The sequence below is a fragment of the Cyprinodon variegatus genome, unplaced genomic scaffold (assembly GCF_000732505.1).
Source record: "Cyprinodon variegatus isolate N-32 unplaced genomic scaffold, C_variegatus-1.0 Scaffold1748, whole genome shotgun sequence".
NCBI classification, from domain to species: domain Eukaryota; kingdom Metazoa; phylum Chordata; class Actinopteri; order Cyprinodontiformes; family Cyprinodontidae; genus Cyprinodon; species Cyprinodon variegatus.
In genome coordinates this window covers 48,244-65,818 of record NW_015152201.1, presented here as the reverse complement: position 1 = coordinate 65,818, position 17,575 = coordinate 48,244, and the positions used below count along the sequence as shown (strand labels likewise).

General features: G+C 38.2%; 1 protein-coding gene across 1 annotated transcript in view; it reads right to left on the bottom strand.

The window, feature by feature from the left end:
• Positions 1-17,575, bottom strand: part of nlrp3 (NLR family, pyrin domain containing 3) — a 57,676-nt gene that overhangs the window by 26,093 nt on the left and 14,008 nt on the right. The window contains exons 2-7 of the mRNA XM_015404447.1: positions 16,000-16,119; positions 14,219-14,338; positions 13,334-13,422; positions 10,323-12,111; positions 6,262-6,444; positions 178-192 (exon numbers count right to left, since the gene is read on the bottom strand). Of these exons, the coding sequence (XP_015259933.1) occupies positions 178-192; positions 6,262-6,444; positions 10,323-12,111; positions 13,334-13,422; positions 14,219-14,338; positions 16,000-16,100 (2,297 nt within the window). The 5' untranslated portion in view covers positions 16,101-16,119. The remainder of the gene's footprint in view (positions 1-177; positions 193-6,261; positions 6,445-10,322; positions 12,112-13,333; positions 13,423-14,218; positions 14,339-15,999; positions 16,120-17,575) is intronic.

Sequence of the window (17,575 nt, the reverse complement as noted above, 5' to 3'; positions counted from 1 at the left end):
TTCCGACAATTTGTGGCACTGACAAACGGCGACAAGCGCGGATTGCAAATTGTCGTTAACTGCCAAAAATGAGGGAGATCTGCGGTAGTTTACGGGGACGAAAATCTCACTTTTCATGCAGTGATTATAGTTCCCCATCTGAGTCTAGTGGTCACTAACCTGAGTATCTATCACTACAGACAATCCAGCAAGCTGGTCACAGCTGAGGAGTCATGTGATCATGAGCAGTCAAAGCTTTTCACTTTTAAACAAACAACCCTGTTCTGTCTGCCTGAATTCTCTGTCATATTTTCTGAGCTTTGATAAAGACATGGTGAGATTTCAAGTGATATATATTTTTTCCTTATCTCTTCAAAAGACTTTCTAAAAAATGTTTTTTGACTTTTTGACTGTGCTGTTGTGATTAGGATCAGGATGAAGGGAATAAGAAGCAAACCAGTGTCAAGAGGACAGATGTAAACCTGCTGAAGAGAAAATCAAACCTTGGCAGGACATTTTTTGGTATGTTTCAGTTTTATGGCTACTTGATTGGCTTTTAATGTTTTACAAAGTGACCTTAGTCATTTGATTTGGGATCTTAATCAGGTACTTGCATAATGACTTAGCCCATAGCAAAACTATTAAATTAAGTTTCCAATAGTGCAGCCTATTATGAACTAGGGATGTCCAATGTTCCAGCCTTGAGTTTTGAACTGATACATCAGTTAATCTACTAGAAACCCTAAAAAGTATGTAGTATGTTTGACTTCAGTCAAGTCCTCAACTAAAGTCAATAAGATGTATCCAATGGTTGTTCAAAATAGTTTGGCAGAAAATGCAGCCATTATTCCAGCTCAATGAGGTTATTTATCCAAATTAGCATCAAAAAATTACAGGAAGCAAATGTGTATTTATGTAATTTGAAATTAAATGCAGTTGTTTAAAAAATGAATTTTACCAAACAAACTGAATACATTGGCATTTAAATCTCAGTTTCTTGTGTTGAAAATTATGTTTGACTAATTCAATTCAGTTCATTTCACTTTAATATAGTGCCATTTAAAAACACATATTGTCTCGGGGCACTTTACACAAAGTCAATTTAAGTCAGTGATCCAGATTCAATTGTAAAGTTGATTAATCCCTAATAATGTTATTCCAGAACAATGAAACCCAATACAGTCTATCACTATAATCAGTTAGGCTTACAACTTAGGGATCCCAGCAGACTGCATTGAGCCACAGACTTGCAATCCCGACAGTGGAGTGATAAAAACTCCCTTTTAATAGGAAGAAACCTCCATCAGAATCAGGCTCAGTGTGAGTGGCCATCTGCTTAAGCCGACTGGGGGTTTGAAGGGCAGAAAACCCAGAAGATGTTGGTTGAGCTATTGCTGCCAACAGCATATCTACAGAGCTCCCTCAGGAAAACCTAAGCCACGTAATTTATAACTTTTATCAAGACAGAAAGTTTCAAGTCTGGTCTTAAAAAAAAAATAAAATAGGGTGCATGAGTAGATTGTATAATTCAGATAAACTTTAGTAAAAAAAAGTGTGAACAACAGCATACAGAGTCGGAGCAGAGAGAAAAAAAATCTCAACCCCAAAAGCAACAAGAGGCCATTTACCATGTGACTCAAGCCATAGGAAGGAGAACAGAGGCAGTGTGGAGGCGGGGTTCTGACTATCCCTGCTACCCCAAAAAACATTGGTCCTGGAGGACATGTAAGTAAATAATTTAAGCAGATGTTCCATATAAACCTGGGAATCTGATAAGTTGCTTTCTAGAGCACACAGATACATGACACAGAAATATAAATTAAATAAAACTGAAATAACATTATTAAAACATAGTGTTCAAAGCAATGAAATTCAATTTCTAAACCTAAACTAAATTTTTATTAAATAACTTTTCAAACCATAGCATTTCATTTCAAAATGTTAAAATCCAGAATTCTGTTTTACAAATTCAATTCAGCTTCTGATGGCACACTGTTCTGTCTAGAGAATAAATGTGAGGAACTACATCTTTTAGAAACTAATTTGTTTTTGAGTCATAAATTTTAAGTTCCATTAAATATTAGACCTATCCAGTATTTTTATTTTGAGTTAGTCTTGGCTCTTTCCTACCACGTTGTGACTAGATTTAAGACCTGCAACTGTAACTTTTAAGAATTACTTCATGAAAGCTTGTTTTGACATTGTTTTGTCTTTATTAATTTTTTCCAAGCATGATATTGACTGTAAAGGGCTGGTTATACTCCCGCAGCAGTGTGTCGCAGTGAGCTTGTTGCAGGTATGACTCAGACATTTTTGATTTATACTCAATATTGAAGCATGGTCTGCACACACCACAACGCAAAAGGGGAAAGTAACAAACTAGCTGTGGGTCTAGATACGGCCAAGGCGGTGAGGAAATGGGGGCAAAAACGGAGAGACATGAGGGCAAAAAAGAGCGGGAATCCAAGGGTTCTAGCCTTCTTGCGCACCTCGCTCTTCTAGCTGGTGCAACTTCACAAGTCGTTTTCCACAATTGCAATCATACAAACAAAACAAGCCGGTAAGGTACCACACAGGAGATACGAATAGTGTAGATTGGATATAGGTTTGACCAATCAAAAGCCTCCTGTCACAGGCAATTGTCACAAGGCAATTTGGGAGAGGTGCAGCAGAGTGTCTGCGGAGGGGGTGGGGATGTCTTTGCGTCCAATGCGACACCTATGCAGACGGCCTAGTTTCAAAGTATAAATCAGCCATAACTGTGTTTTTTTTTCTTCTGCAGGGCGGATCCTTGCAGTCCAGTAAACCCAATGGAATGCAATTTGACTTCTCCAGAACTTGTCTCTTTGATAACATGTAAATGGCAGAACCTGATCTGTCTGAGGCCTATCTTCAACTAAAGACCAATTTATGCTTCTGACGCATATCTTCTGCAACTGTCAAATCTGTCACTGTGGTTGACCAAGCCCCCTGTGCAGAGGTTCTGCAACCGTTGTTGAGCACCTCAAAAGAATCCTCACTACGCGTCGGACAGTCGCAAACCACTGCTAACCTCAAGCGGAAGTACGCTGAAAAAAAGCTGCTATTATTGTTACTTTTTATGCCTTTCAGGCTGTCTCTGTTCTCGTCCTTCTCGATTCGGTGCCCGGGCGTACCATTTTTAAAAACCGAGGAACAATGGACAACTATGACAAAAGGTTAATCGGTCTTTTTGGCAACTCCATTAACAGAACCTGTTCCTCTTCGATTGTTCTTCTAGCAACTCTAGACATCGAACATATACACTCCCGCTGGTGCCGCCGAAGTTCTAGTGAGTTCTCAAATAGGCTCCCCTTTGCACTTTGGTGGGACAATGCTGTGCGTCCCTACAAATTCCAGACCAATGGTGCAGAAGCATACCAGCAAAACTGGTCTGTTTTGGTGAACTGCCAGGAAGCCATTCCCTTCTGCCAATCTCCTCTGCTGCTAGTTTCTGCTCTACCTGCTGGAGATGGGAACCAACTGGACTCAATCTCATGCAATCAAAGGGTGTACCTTTGCTTTGGCTAAGCTCTCACTCTTGTTTGAGGAAGTAGCACAGCATGCAAGACAAACAGTGATGATAGAACCGGCAAAGTGCAAGCCGTGCAAAAGGTTTCTAAGAAGAACTGTGAAGGACAGCCGGCAAGCTGATTACAGTTGCTTATTCACATGGACTGACTCTGATTATTTGGTTGATTGTTTAATATTAAAAGAAAAAATATATATATATAAAAATACACTTGGTGTTTATTAGTTAAAGCAGAAAAATTTTTGATAAAAATGCTAATTTATTAATTGCTGTTTCATTTCCTTATAAAATACTTAATGTTTATTATTCTTTAGGATTAAATTATTTAAATAGATGTAAATTGATTAGTTTTTTTTCTTTTCTTATTGACCTCTCAATGTAATTAGATGTTTCTGTCTCTTTTGAGGGTTTTAACCTGTGTGATTGGAGGAAAATTATAACCATCAAAATAAAGATGACTTAAATGAAGACTCTTTGAGTGGACACCAGTTATGTTTGACAGAAGAAACGTCCCTTTCCACATTTAAAAATCAAACCTAAACAGAGAACTTGCCAGGTCCGAGACCAGACCCAAGCGACATTTGATGTGTGCATTTATTTTTTTTTGTATTTATTTCACATTGTAAAATAAACAAGAAATTACTGTAAAAAGAACTGTAATGTATCTGTTGTTTTATGGCAGATAAATTTAAATATCAATGGATAGGGCTATTTTTTTCACAGGATATAGAGTTCAAGGGTTTATGGCATTTATTTTTTTCTACAATAATTTACAGTGAAAAACAATGTCTTCAACTGTAAAATTTATGATTTCCCTTTTTTACTGCATTTTCCTGGTAACCACAGCTGCCTGTATTTCACCGTAGTTTGGACTTTTTCTTTTTTTTTTTTTTTTTTTTTACAGTGTAGCCCAAATTTCAACCTTATTCCAAGCCGTTCGTTATCTTTGAATTTGAAAAAAAATGCACTTTCATGGTTTTTGATGGGCACAGAAATTATACATTTGATGAAATAAGAATTTGTTTTTAAAATCAAAAAATTTATAAAGTTACCACTGTTTGTTTTTTGGGTGTTCAACTTGACGACAAACTCCTTTGGAGAAAACAAATTGGTACAGTCTGCAAAAAAGTCACTAAATCTACAGGTATTTTGAGAAGAATTACAAATTTTGTTTACAATAAAGTGATGTTAACCATATATTATTAATTAATCTATCCGTACATGTCATACTGTAATATTGTTTGGGCAAGTATATTTCCTAGTTATCTTAAAAAAACCTACTTTTAGAAAAAGCGATTGTTTGCTTAGCAAATTTTTTTTTAAGTTGATACAGCTAGTGCTTCCCTTTTCTTCCAATTACAGTTGTTGAATATTTATAAGATTAATAATTGTCAAACATGTACCTTTGTTTTTTTGATAAAACAAGGTCAGTCTCCTGATAGTTTCAATAATTATTTTGTTAAGAACTGCCAAGTCCACTCTTGTAATACTGCAAAACCTTTGTCTTTTCATTTACCGTTAAGTAATAAAACTCAAGTGAAATTGGCTTTTTGGCATCATGGTGCAAAACTATGGACTGAATGTAGAAAATATTTGGAATCTTCAGAGATAAATGGTAGAAAGTGTTTTTTCTCTCTAGTGAAATGTCTTTCATAATGTGAGCTGCCTGATCTTTTGTTGTTCTAGGGCTGTGGCCTTTGGCATAAGCCCTATGGGGTTTCTCTGACATTCCATTACATTTCTTATTTTAATATATATATATATATATATACACATATGTATATATGTGAGTGTGTAGAGAAATTACATCTTACATTTCTTATTTTAATGATGTATTCTGTGTTTCTATTTTTAATTTGTGAAAGTGAAAAAAATAAATAAACATGGACATTTCTTCCCTAATAAAGGGGGAATGGACGGGGAATGTCTGCATCTCACAATCTGATCCATCAATGTCTCCAGCCTCCTGTCTTCATCCATGTCTCTATCAGTGTTTTTCTACAAATTAACTGGGCTCCAACTGGAAAGATTCCCTTCCTATCTTTCCCTGTTTTGTTGCAGCTCTTATGTCAGTTATGAAAATAGGGAGAAGAAATTAGCTAGTTTGGAGAAAGGAAGGAGTAGAAAGTCCAGATATTTGGGTTCAAATGTATGAAGGAAAAGAAAAAAAAGGATTCCCAAGCGCCCTGACAGCTGACCGATTGAAGAGGATGGGTTCTCTCTAACCCAGTCAAACAAAACAGCAGCTTCATGACAAAGACTTCATGTCTTTTTTTTTCTTCCTAAAAAATTATTTTTTAGATCATCTTACTTTGTTCTAGTTATAACATGTCAGTGGTTCTGGTTCTACCCTAGAGGAACCGAATGTCATTCTGGATCTAAAGATGTTAATTAGAAATGAGAAATAAAGCCATCTTATCTCATCATCTAAATCTTTCCGAAATCAAAATGAAACATCTCCATGATTACTTAAAATCATCACTTATTTTCTTCAAATTTGTCCACCAGTCCAAAACATTTAAAAGTTTGAACATCTGGAAAATAAAGTTCAATATTTAGAACATCTGGAAAGGGAAAATAATTCATTCACAAGGTAAAGAGTCTGAGAAATTTAATTATGACATTTGAAAAGCAGCTTTTTTAAAGAAAATATATTAGAATAAAACACTGAATTAAAATCAGCATTAAAGTGTCAGTGAATAATTTGGTTTGAATAAACAGAAAAAACTCACTTGAGTTTTTTCACTTTGCAGATTGAACTCTCCAGTATCTCACACAGATGCTTCATTCCAGAGTCTCCAAAGGATTCACCTCCATAGATCGCCTCTATTTCCACTTCAGTCAGATGAAGGTTGGACTTCAGAGCTGAGGCCACAACTTCACATTCAGCCTCATGGAGATAACAGCCACCAAGTCTATAATTAGAACAGAAATAAAGTGAGTTCTAATAAAATCAGACCATCTGGATGATAAACACAGACTAAAACATAATGAGAAAACAGCAATGTCATCATCTGATGAATATCTGCTCTCCACGGTAGTGATGGGACCAGCAACACCGATGCATGGGTGGATGCGTTGTGCCCATAGAAACACTGTATCGGTACGCAAGTCATTTCAAGAAAGTCATGTGACTGATACAGGAGTTTTTTTTTCAACTGACTGACTCACGCACGCACTTGGAATTGCGTGACAAAAGGTTGCACACCAAAATAAAGGTTCACCCATAACACATGTAAGTATTATAAAATAACCAAAAAATATCATTATGAAAACAAAAACCCGTTTACACAAAAAAAAAACACTTATAGATGAATGCTTGCAACTGTTACACTAGCAGTGGTTCTGTCAAAGCTTTCAACTCTGTTTTCCAGTGAAGCAGTGGGGAGGTACCTCTCACCTTATTAAGGTTTTAAAAAAATGGAGCTGGTTCCAGAACAGCTACCAGCAATAGGCCTCTGAGTGCAGATAATGGAGGACCTCTCTCACCAAAGCAGAAAACAGGGGAACTGGCTGAGGTGATGGTTGGATGGCAGAGTACCACCATTATCCTCCAAAGCCACTGTCGTCCTCCTCCCAACTCTGCCATGTGAATGCTACACTACATAATGCAAGCCGAAAGGGACAAAACTGGACCCTTTTACCATGTGTTTGGTTGAAAAGCAACTAAAAACTCCTTTAGAAAGGTCACATCAGCCAGATAACGGTTAGCTAGAAGACCTCCAATAAAAACCACAAGGCTTGAGGTTTCTTATCTTTTAATGAAGCCCTCATTCAACAATTACCGTAAAACTGAAGAATACAGAAATAAGGCATACTTTACCCCCTTAAATCACAGTATGAATAAGCATAAGATAAGTACATTTTAGTTAGCCTCCATGAAAGAATAAAACGAGAGAAGTTACTATGAATTAGGATCTTAACAAAAACTAACATAAGCAGGGTAAGCTGTATACATGGAAAACACACACTTAGGTCTTGAAATTACACATAAGAGTTTCAAATAAATAAGCTCCAAGGCGAAAAGTAAAATTTAGACAATATGACTTCAGCTGATTGCTTAGCTGTATGTGCTCCATTCAGCTTTCTTGAGCTGAATGGATGAAGAACAAACTGAGCAGGTTATATAGGTGCTACTAACTAACAGAATGTTCACTACAACGCAGTTTCTTACAACCAAGAATATATATATTTTTAGATCTACTTACAAACTGATGAATTTCAACATAACTTATTATTTTTAGATTTTTACGCTCAAAAGGCAGCACACATGCTGCAAAGAACACCATAAAATCTAGCAGTTTAATGCGCTCTTTTAAGAGGTGTCACTAAACACTGAAAAAAAATCTATGCTCTTTCTGGTCATTGAATGTAGCTTCTTATATCAGGCGGTATTCACTGTCCTGAGAAAAAGCAGTTTTTTTTAGCATTTTTTTGTACTCTGTTTTCTCATATTAAGCAGGACCCTTCTTAAATTCTTCTGATCCAACTAATTTAAACTTCAGGCAGCCAATAAGAGAAGTAGAGCTGCAGGCCCAACAAATTCATAACAGATCAAAGTGCTGAGAACAGATCTGATCTTTGTTTTACAGATGGATTTTATTTAATCCTGCAGCACTCACTGTCGGTGTTTATTCCTCCACCAGATGGAACTCACACGGGAGCTCGACCATAAAAACCTTTTCTGGACAAAACAATCAATGAAATGATGTGGCTTTTTACCCTCTAAAGCCCCCATCACACCTTGGCAATTTAGCCAGTGTGTGGCTGATGTAAGAAAAAGTACTGGCATTTGATGGATAAGTTATGGGTATGTTTTCTATAAGTTATGAGCACGCTGAAGTACACACTGGCACACGTCAACATACCGCAAGTACATCGAGGGACAGCATGCTCAGACGTGTGCCATAAGTTACAGTTAAGTTATCTGATCTTTGACATATGTTAAGTGTAAGTTACTTAAAAGTCATGGTGTCAAACTTATCCAAAACCTATGAGTAACGTGTGAATAACTTATGCGTAACTTATCAAGAACTATCTCCAATGCATATCAATTTTTCTGATGTGTTCAAGACAACTGCTGAACGTTTTTCTAACTTACAGCTACTGTATAATGGCACACTGGCAGAGTTTTGGTATAAAAGGGGGTTCAGGGGTGGAAACCGCCTCCATGTTTCATCACCATCAGAGGATTAGCGAGAAGGTGAGTGTGATGCATCCTCCTTGGGTTCACACCCACACCCATGACCAACAAACCTCCTAGCAGACATGACACTAAAGCTGCTGCAACTACAAACTTTCTCTCTTTCTTTTTTCTTTCATTTTAATTTATTTATTCTCATTTTTTTGTGGGAGGTAAACAATAGCTTGTTAATACTTTGATCAAATATATCCTTTTATGCAGGACAAGGGCCTCTGGCCGCATTGCTGCCCTCCTCAGGACACTGGCTTGTGACATATAATGGGCATTACACTTTCGTGGGTAATGCGTAATTTAGGCTGTCGATGGACATAACTTCTGGACTCATTATAAATACGCTATGCATATACCCAAAGTAGAAAAAACAAAGAATATTCAGTGTATGCCAGCGTTTGAGAAGATTCTAGGACATCAGGCATACGTTGGCTAAATCATCAAGACGTGTCAGGGGCTTTAGCTTTTGATTCCCATTTAATGTTGTTTGCTAAGTTTTTCTTTGATCACAGGAATGGAGGATTTACTGATGTTCATTGTTTGGCACTTATGGTTACTAGTTCAAGATGTTAAAGGGTCATTATGTCACTAAAATAAGGTTTGGCAGCTGAAACTCTAAATGTTTTCGTATAATGCTGATGAAGGTTCTCAGTCATCCAGGTCATATTCATTCCGTAGAAATTCAAAAAAATATCCACTGGACTTGGTTTCCAAGATTTGAAGACGTTTCGCCACCTCTCCAGGAAGCTTTCTCAATTCAAATGTCTGGAATCCGCAGTGAGTTTGAGTCTTATATAGACAAAGCCTTGTATCGCTTGGAAACATGGAAATGGTAACCCATGAATGGGTCGTTTGGTTCCATCGTTAGCCTGTAATATCTGAAACCTGTCTATGATTCTCTGATCGGTTGTTAAAGGGGGGACCATAACTATTTTTCAAAACCCAATGATGGCGAGTATTCGACTGAAGCAGAAAGCAGTGAAAGTTCTCCCAGTAATTAGAAGAGGCTGGAGTGTCTAAAGTGTAAAAGCCTGTGTCTCTACAGGACTTTATGGAGGACATGCAACAGCTTTAAAAAGGCTGCAGAAGGCAGGAAGAAAAGTTGCTTCTAAATCCAAACAACTAATCTACATGGCAACAACAGCAATGCAATGATTGATCTGAATGGTCCAAGTTTTCATCAAAGCTAAACAGTGATTTTATAAAAACAGTCAAAGAGACTAAAATAGTGAATTCTGGGCTAACAGCTAAATGAGTAAAGAGATGTTTAAAGGTTCTGATGGGTATCTTGCTGATTGGATCTTTAGAGAAAATACTGGTTTTCTACATTCTGAAGGATCCTATTCATTTCATTGGAAGATGGAAACTGATCCAAAGTGGAATATTTAGAAAATAATCCAAATCTCTAAACATCAAAAGCTCCAGCAGAGCTGTTCTGAAGGAGCTGAACTTTTAGATGTTTGAACGATTGAAATAGTCCAAAGGATGAAGGAAGAAGTTAAAGAGCAAAATCGTCCAGAAGCAACTAGAACCATGAAGAAGAACCAGGAGGACAATAGAGCTGAATGAACATATCACCATGAGGACATCTAGACTCACCGAGCCTTTCTGCAGTTCCTCATAGCTGGAACCAGTCTACGTCTTCCATCATCTGAAGTTTTATACTTATCCAGGTCTAACTGATCCAAGACATCCTCTGACATCTGCAGCATGTAGGCCAGAGCTGAGCAGTGGATCTCTGAGAGTGCTTCCTTTGATCTGTCCTCTGATTTCAGGAACTGTTGGATCTCCTGATAAACTGAGAGGTCCTTAATCTCCATCAGACACTGGAAGATGTTGATGCTTCTATCTGGAGAGATTCCAACAGAGTTCATCTCCTTCAGATTATTAATGACTCTCTGGATGGTTCCTGGACTGTTCTTCATCTGACCCAGCAGGCCTTTTAAGAGGCTATGGTTTGACTCGACAGAGAGGCCATGAAGGAAGCAAGCAAACAGGTCCAGGTGGCCATTTGTACTCCTGAGGGATTTTTCCATGGCTTTCTTCATAAAGTCCTCCAGAGATATTTCTTTGTGTTCTCCTCCCAGGAAGTTCTCCAACACCTCTATGTTCCTGCTGGTGAAGCAGTGGAATATGTATATTGCAGCCAGAAACTCCTGGACGCTCAAATGAACAAAGCAGTAGACTGTTTTCTGGAAGATTACGTTTTCTCTTTTGAAGATCTCTGTACAAACTCCTGAGAACACCAAGGCCTCTGTGACATCCAGACCACACTGCTCCAGATCTTCTTGGTAGAACATAATGTTTCCCTTGTCCAGATGTTCCAAGGCCAGCCTCCCCAGCTTTAGAAGAACTTCCCTGTCAGCCTCCATCAGCTCCTGTGGACTCATCTCATGTCCTTCATGGTACTTGTTCTTCTTCCTCCTGGTCTGGACCAGCAGGAAGTGTGAGTACATGTCAGTCATGGTCTTGGGCAGCTCTTCTCTCTGCTCTGTGGTCAACAGGTTCTCCAGAACCGTAGCAGTGATCCAGCAGAACACTGGGATCCCACACATGATGAAGAGGCTCCTGGAGGTCTTGATGTGGGAGATGATCCTGCTGGCCTTCTCTTCATCACTGAACCTCCTCCTGAAGTACTCCTCCTTCTGGCCGTCGGTGAAGCCTCGTACTTCTGTTACCCTGGGAACACACGAAGGAGGGATCTGATTGGCTGCCGCAGGTCGGGAAGTTATCCAGATCAGAGCAGAGGGAAGCAGGTTCCCCCTAATGAGGTTCATCAGCAGAACGTTGACTGATGACTTCTGTGTGACGTCAGAAACTAGCAGACTGTTGTTGAAGTCCAGAGAAAGTCTGCTTTCATCCAGGCCATCAAAGATGAAGAGAATCGTCCAAACAGCCAGCTTCTCAGCTGGGAGTTTCTGGAGTGTTGGATGAAAAACGTGGAGCAGTGTGAGAAGACTGTGCTGCTGATCTCTGATCAGGTTCAGCTCCCTGAAGGAAAGCAGAACCACAACATCAACATCTTGGTTCTCCAAGCCCTCTGCCCAGTCCAAAGTGAACTTCTGCACTGAGAAGGTTTTTCCAACACCAGCGACGCCATTGGTCAAAACCACTCTGATGGCTCCATGTTGGTCAGGGAAGGCTTTGAAGATGTCCTGGCACCTGATTGGAGAACCATTGAGGTTCTGGATCTTGGAAGCTCTCTCCAGCTGCTTCACCTCATGTTGGGTATTAACCTCTTCACTCTGTCCCTCTGTGATGTAGAGATCAGTGTAGATCCTGTTGAGGAGGGTTCTACTTCCTGTTTCATCACTTCCTTCAGCCACACCTTCACATCTCCTTCTCAGACTGATCTTATGTTCCTTTAGAACCTCCTGCAGACCAACATCTGAAAAACAGAAGAAAAGACGACTGAAGGAAAAAAGCTGATTTAGAGATGAAGATGGAACCAAACCATCTCGAACATTAGGAGGTGTTATCATTAATATGTCTCTTCCTTCACTTGATTTAATGCTAAACGATCTGATCAGTCCTCAGAACCAGAATATTGTTCAATTGTCAGATAGCATCTTTCTGCCTTTGTTTTGTGTTCAGTATGTGTCCACTTTCAGGATCTGATTCCCAAATCAGAGAAAAAGAAGTGTTAACAGAAACCAGCAGCAGCTTTCAGCAACACCAACTCTTTAGCATCATGTCAATAGTGTCCTCATTGGACCAGTTCTACTGGACCCTCTTCCACAAACACATTAGCTCCAGAAGAGGAAGAGAGAAAGAAAAAGGGTTCCTCAGCATCTAGCAGAAAAACTGTCATATCCACGTTCAGTGTTTTTTTGTTTTCCCTGTTCTCCCTCTAATTGGTTTCTCCCACAGTCTTTTATTCTTGCTGTCCATAGTTCTGTAACTACCCCTGCATGTCTTTAAGTTCCTGTTTGTTCCTGGCAGTCTTATATATGTCTCATCCTCATTGTCTCACGGTGCTCCTGATTCAGACTGTGTCTATTAATTAAACAGACCTTTCTTTTGTGAGGAGGTGTCCTGAATCTCATCTGGATCCTTCTCCTTACCTTTTCCACACCAAGCTCATTGAAGCAGCTGGTATTCACATTTAAATGTAATTTTTCACTCAGACAGGATTGAATGTTTTCAAAGAATAATTACAGACTGGAAATGACATGGGACGGATTTTGTCCTTTAGAAGATTGTTAGAATACTTCCGTGGTGTAAATACAATTATCTATCCTGTAATCATTGATCTATTGTAAGAGGAAATCCAAGTTTCTGTCTCTCAGACTTTCCTTCCCTCTTCTTGGGAAAGCAGAAGAGCAGCAGGTTACTTTCTCCAACTTTTTTATGCTTCAAAAATTAACTCCAGGTTTAAGGAAAAGTTTAGTTTTAATACATTTAGCCCAAAGGACTGAAAACAGAACCAGCTCAGCAAACAGGTTGTTGGGTTGAACACAGACATTTACAGCGGCTGGAAATACAAAGGTGTAGTTGGAATAATTGATCCCAGAAAGACTTTGAAAAGCTTGTATCTCCAAATCCAACTAAAGACGTAGAATTGGTTTAACAGAGACAATAGAAGGAAGCTCTGATTGGAGATGTCTTACCTGCTGCAGAGCTGATGTGATTGGCTGTGAGCGGTCCAGCACCGGTTCCGGCTCTTTCTCCACACTGGGATTTGCTCCTCTTCCTCCATCTGTGGAGACATTTCTTCATCAATTAAATAATTCACTAGCAACAGGGTGGGACTACTGAAGCTGAAGATGTTCATGAAGGTCCACCACAGACAGAAGATCAGACAGTGGGTCAGAACTGTCTCTTTGCTGTCTGACTAGTTTCTGTCTGTTACTGATCCAAACTGGGATTAATGAGGCTTTGAATCTGACAGGTATGCGGTTGGAGAGAGCAGGTAGGACATGCAGCTAAAGCCATGACAATTTGATAAGGGACTATAGCCTTGGCACATGGAGCATCCACTGTACCACTGAACCACCCAGAATCCCAATACAACCTGAACTGGATCAGAGGCAGGGTGGCGCTAAGGTTTATTTGATGCTGGAAGAGACAGAGCTGCAGATGAACAGCTGCTGGGAGAGTTCTGGTTTCTGAGCAACATGATGAAGCTCTGAACGGCACCAACCTGCAGCTTCACAGGTAAGACTGTGTGGACAAAGACACTAAGGAGCCCGAGGAGTGAGGGCTGCTTTTACAGCCAGTTCCACCTGCTGGAAGGAACCAGAACCTTTTCTTCTGATTCATGATACACTGAGTCTCTATCTCTGTTTGTTTAGATTCAGATCTGAACAACTTCTGGGATTTATCAGGCTGGAAGGAGAGAAAATTACTTTGGACATGCCAGTAATATTTTGGATGCTGATGAGAAACCAGCAGAACAAAGTCCAAAGAAGTGAGTCACTGAAGATCAACCGTTTCAGATTCTAGAAGTTCTATCTCTGCAGAGTCACATCATCAGTTAGAAACTGGTTCCTTACTCTGAGTCTGAGGGTCTAGGTTCTGCACTGAAGTGTGGAGGTTTTCCTTTGGATCGGTCACTCTTTATAGATGGACAGCTGGACCCTGGAGGTTCTGCTCTCTGTTTGTGGTTCTGAGCTCTGAAACATAAACATGGTGTTATTCAGATCACATCAATCAGTAAGAAACTCTGATATAAAAACCAGAGAAGAAGCTCTGAAGACAAACTACCACAGAGAAGCACAAGGTTTAAAGTTCCAGAGTGAAACATTCAGACGGTTCTGTTGGATCCAACTGAACATTATCTGAAGAACTGGGTTCTACTGGTCTGGATCACATGGGTCAAAGCAACACCTGCAGGAAAACAGGCTCATGTCACAGTTTAATGCAGCTGATGAGATCAAATTTCTAGGAAGGATTCTACAAAGTACCACTATAGTACCCACTACTAGTACTACAAAGCCTAGAAAGTTCTAGACACTGACCTATTGATCACATCTAGTCTGAGAGGGTGGAGAGCAGACGTTCTGCTCCCTGATATCAGAAGCAAAGCTGTTCATCTTGTCTGAAGAGCTGATGTGGCCGTCATTAAAGAACAGAACACAGGCCCAGACTCTGACCCAAAACCTTAAAAATAGAGGGATAGCCCAATTTCTGTTGTTCTGCTTTTCCCTGTTGATCTTTAGCCGGGTCAACAGCCTATCGGATAAACTGGACCCAGTATATATGCTGGGTCCAGTGTTCCCAGCCCAGAACCTCCTGTGGTCCAGAAGCTTTAGAGAGCATCTCTGAACCTGGTTGCTCCTAAGATTCTTGGTTGGTTCTATTTTCCTAATCATTGATTCTTAGGCCTTCATTAAAACTCTATTGAGAGTTAAATTGGGCAGAATTAAATTGCATATCGGGCAGAGTTAAATTACCTGTAGATAATGGGAAAGGTTTTGCAGTTCTATCGTAGTAGAACAAAAGGCAAGGTTTCCGGGGAATTGTCAACTGCCCAAGGAGAAATTTTTGATCAATTGCTAAGAAAATAAGGTTCTTTTAATGTTGAAATAAACAAAAATGTTAAAGACAAAATAAAAGATAACTTTTCTTTTTGGGGAGCAGAAAGGCAGTTCAGGTTTTGTTCCACCTGTGAACCAAAAGACCTCGCATAGGAACGTGAGGCTCTCACTAAGAGAGAGAGGAAGGTTGTAGGTGCCACCAGAAGGTACTTCATTTTACTGAGACGTCGGTAATCTAGAGTGGGATCCCCCCCAGTTATCCAGGTTGGCACCATAGGATTGGTGTGTATCGGGCAAAGTTAAATTGCATATCGGGCGGAGTTAAATTACCTGTAGATAATGGGAAAGGTTTTGCAGTTCTATGGTAGTACAACAAAAGGCAAGGTTCTGGGGAATTGTCAACTGCCCAAGGAGAAATTTTTGATCAAATGCTAACCCAACTGTTTTTAATATTCTTTTTTGTTTCTGCATTTTTTTAATTTTATTTTATTCATTTTTTATTTTGTATTACTTGCTTTGATTCTCTTTTATCTTCCTGTATTTTAATCATGTAAAGCACTTTACATTTTCTTTGTACTGAATTGTGCTATACAAATAAATTTGCCTTGCCTTGCCTATTGATTTACTGACTGACATCCTTCATGTTTATTTAGCTTTAAGCTGAAAGAAAAACTAAAGATCTTTGGAGTTAGATGCTTGGAGATCAACCAAATCAGATTCTTGAGGTCCTATCTCTGTGGAGTCAAATGAATCAGTTAGAAACTGGTTCCTTTATGTCTGGGGGTCCAGATTCTGACCGTAAGTCTGTAGGTCTATTTCTGGACCATTCACTCTTCATAGACAGACAACTGGATCCTGGAGGTTCTGCTGTATCCTCGTTTAAATCCCAATCTTCCATCTTCTGGACTTCAGTCAATCTGAGAGAGAAACCACAACAAGTCAGTTTGCAGGTCCAGTTAGTGCCCTTTAAAGCAGAAAGCTGATTCCCATCATGTGTGTAGAGGACCAGAGGAACCTGATTCCAGCAGGAACCATCTGAGTCTGAATATATTGAAATGCAGCCCTATCATTTGGCCTAGTAGTGAGACTTTAGAATCAGTCGGTGTTATTATGTCCTTCTCTGCTGAAATATCATTAACTGGAGTTTGTCTCTATCATAAACCCTCATCTAAAAATTATTTTATGACCAGCTAAAAAAAACTTCTGAAAATGTTTAATCAGAATAAAATAAGTAATTCTAATGCAAGGTTTTTACATTAAATAGGATTTTAAAAAAGGACCAAAAGACTTTAAAATTAATAACCGATCAATTTAATCTAAACCAATTGATTAAGAATCCAATTAGAATCATAAATAATTCAGCATCTGAAACTGATTTACGTATTCCAACAAACCTGAAAGAATTACAAAAACAAACAATTTACTAACTGGTCTTTCTGAACACATTACAATTTTTCATACAATAAAAATATCAAACCAAATTAGAAACTTATTCTTCCAATCAAAAGGGAAAATACTGTGAAACGAGAGAAATCCCAAAACATCAACAACAACTATAAGCTGAACTAAATATAGAATGAATTGTTCTACCTGAAATAAGGGTTGAATGAAAAACCTCAACCTGTAGTAAAATAAAAATATTCGGAACAAAATAAATATAGAATGAAAAATTTCATCCAGAGATAAATAAATATAGAATATTAAACCATAACCTGAAATGAATAAATATAGAGAAAAAGGTTCTACCTGAAATAAATAATTATAGAATGAAAAACTTCAACCTGTAGAAATAATATATAGAAAAAAAAATCTTCAGGATGAAATATAGAATAAAAAATTTCATCCAGAGATAAATACATACAGAATACAAAAATATAACCTGAAATAAATACATAAAAAAGGTCTACATGAAATGAACATAGAATAAAAAACTTCAACCTGAAAATAATAGAGAATAAAAAACTTAAAAGTGGAATAAATAAAAGTAGAATAAAAAACTTCAATCTGAAATAAATAAATATAGAATAAAAAACTTCAAACTGTGTTAAATAATTATGGAATAAGAGACTTTAGAATGAAATAAATAAATATAGAATAAAAAACTGAAACCTGAAATAAACAATTATTGAATACAACACTTCAAACTGTAATAAATAGATATAGAATAAAAACTTCAACATGAAATAAATATAGAATAAAAAACTTCAAAGTGAAAAAAATAAATATAGAATAAAAAACTTCAACATGAAATGAATAAATATAGATTTGAAAACTTCAACCTGTAATAAATAGATATGGAATAAAAAGCTTCTACCAAAAATAAATACACACCCTCCCACCTGAAATAAATAACAGTAGAATAAAATACTTCAG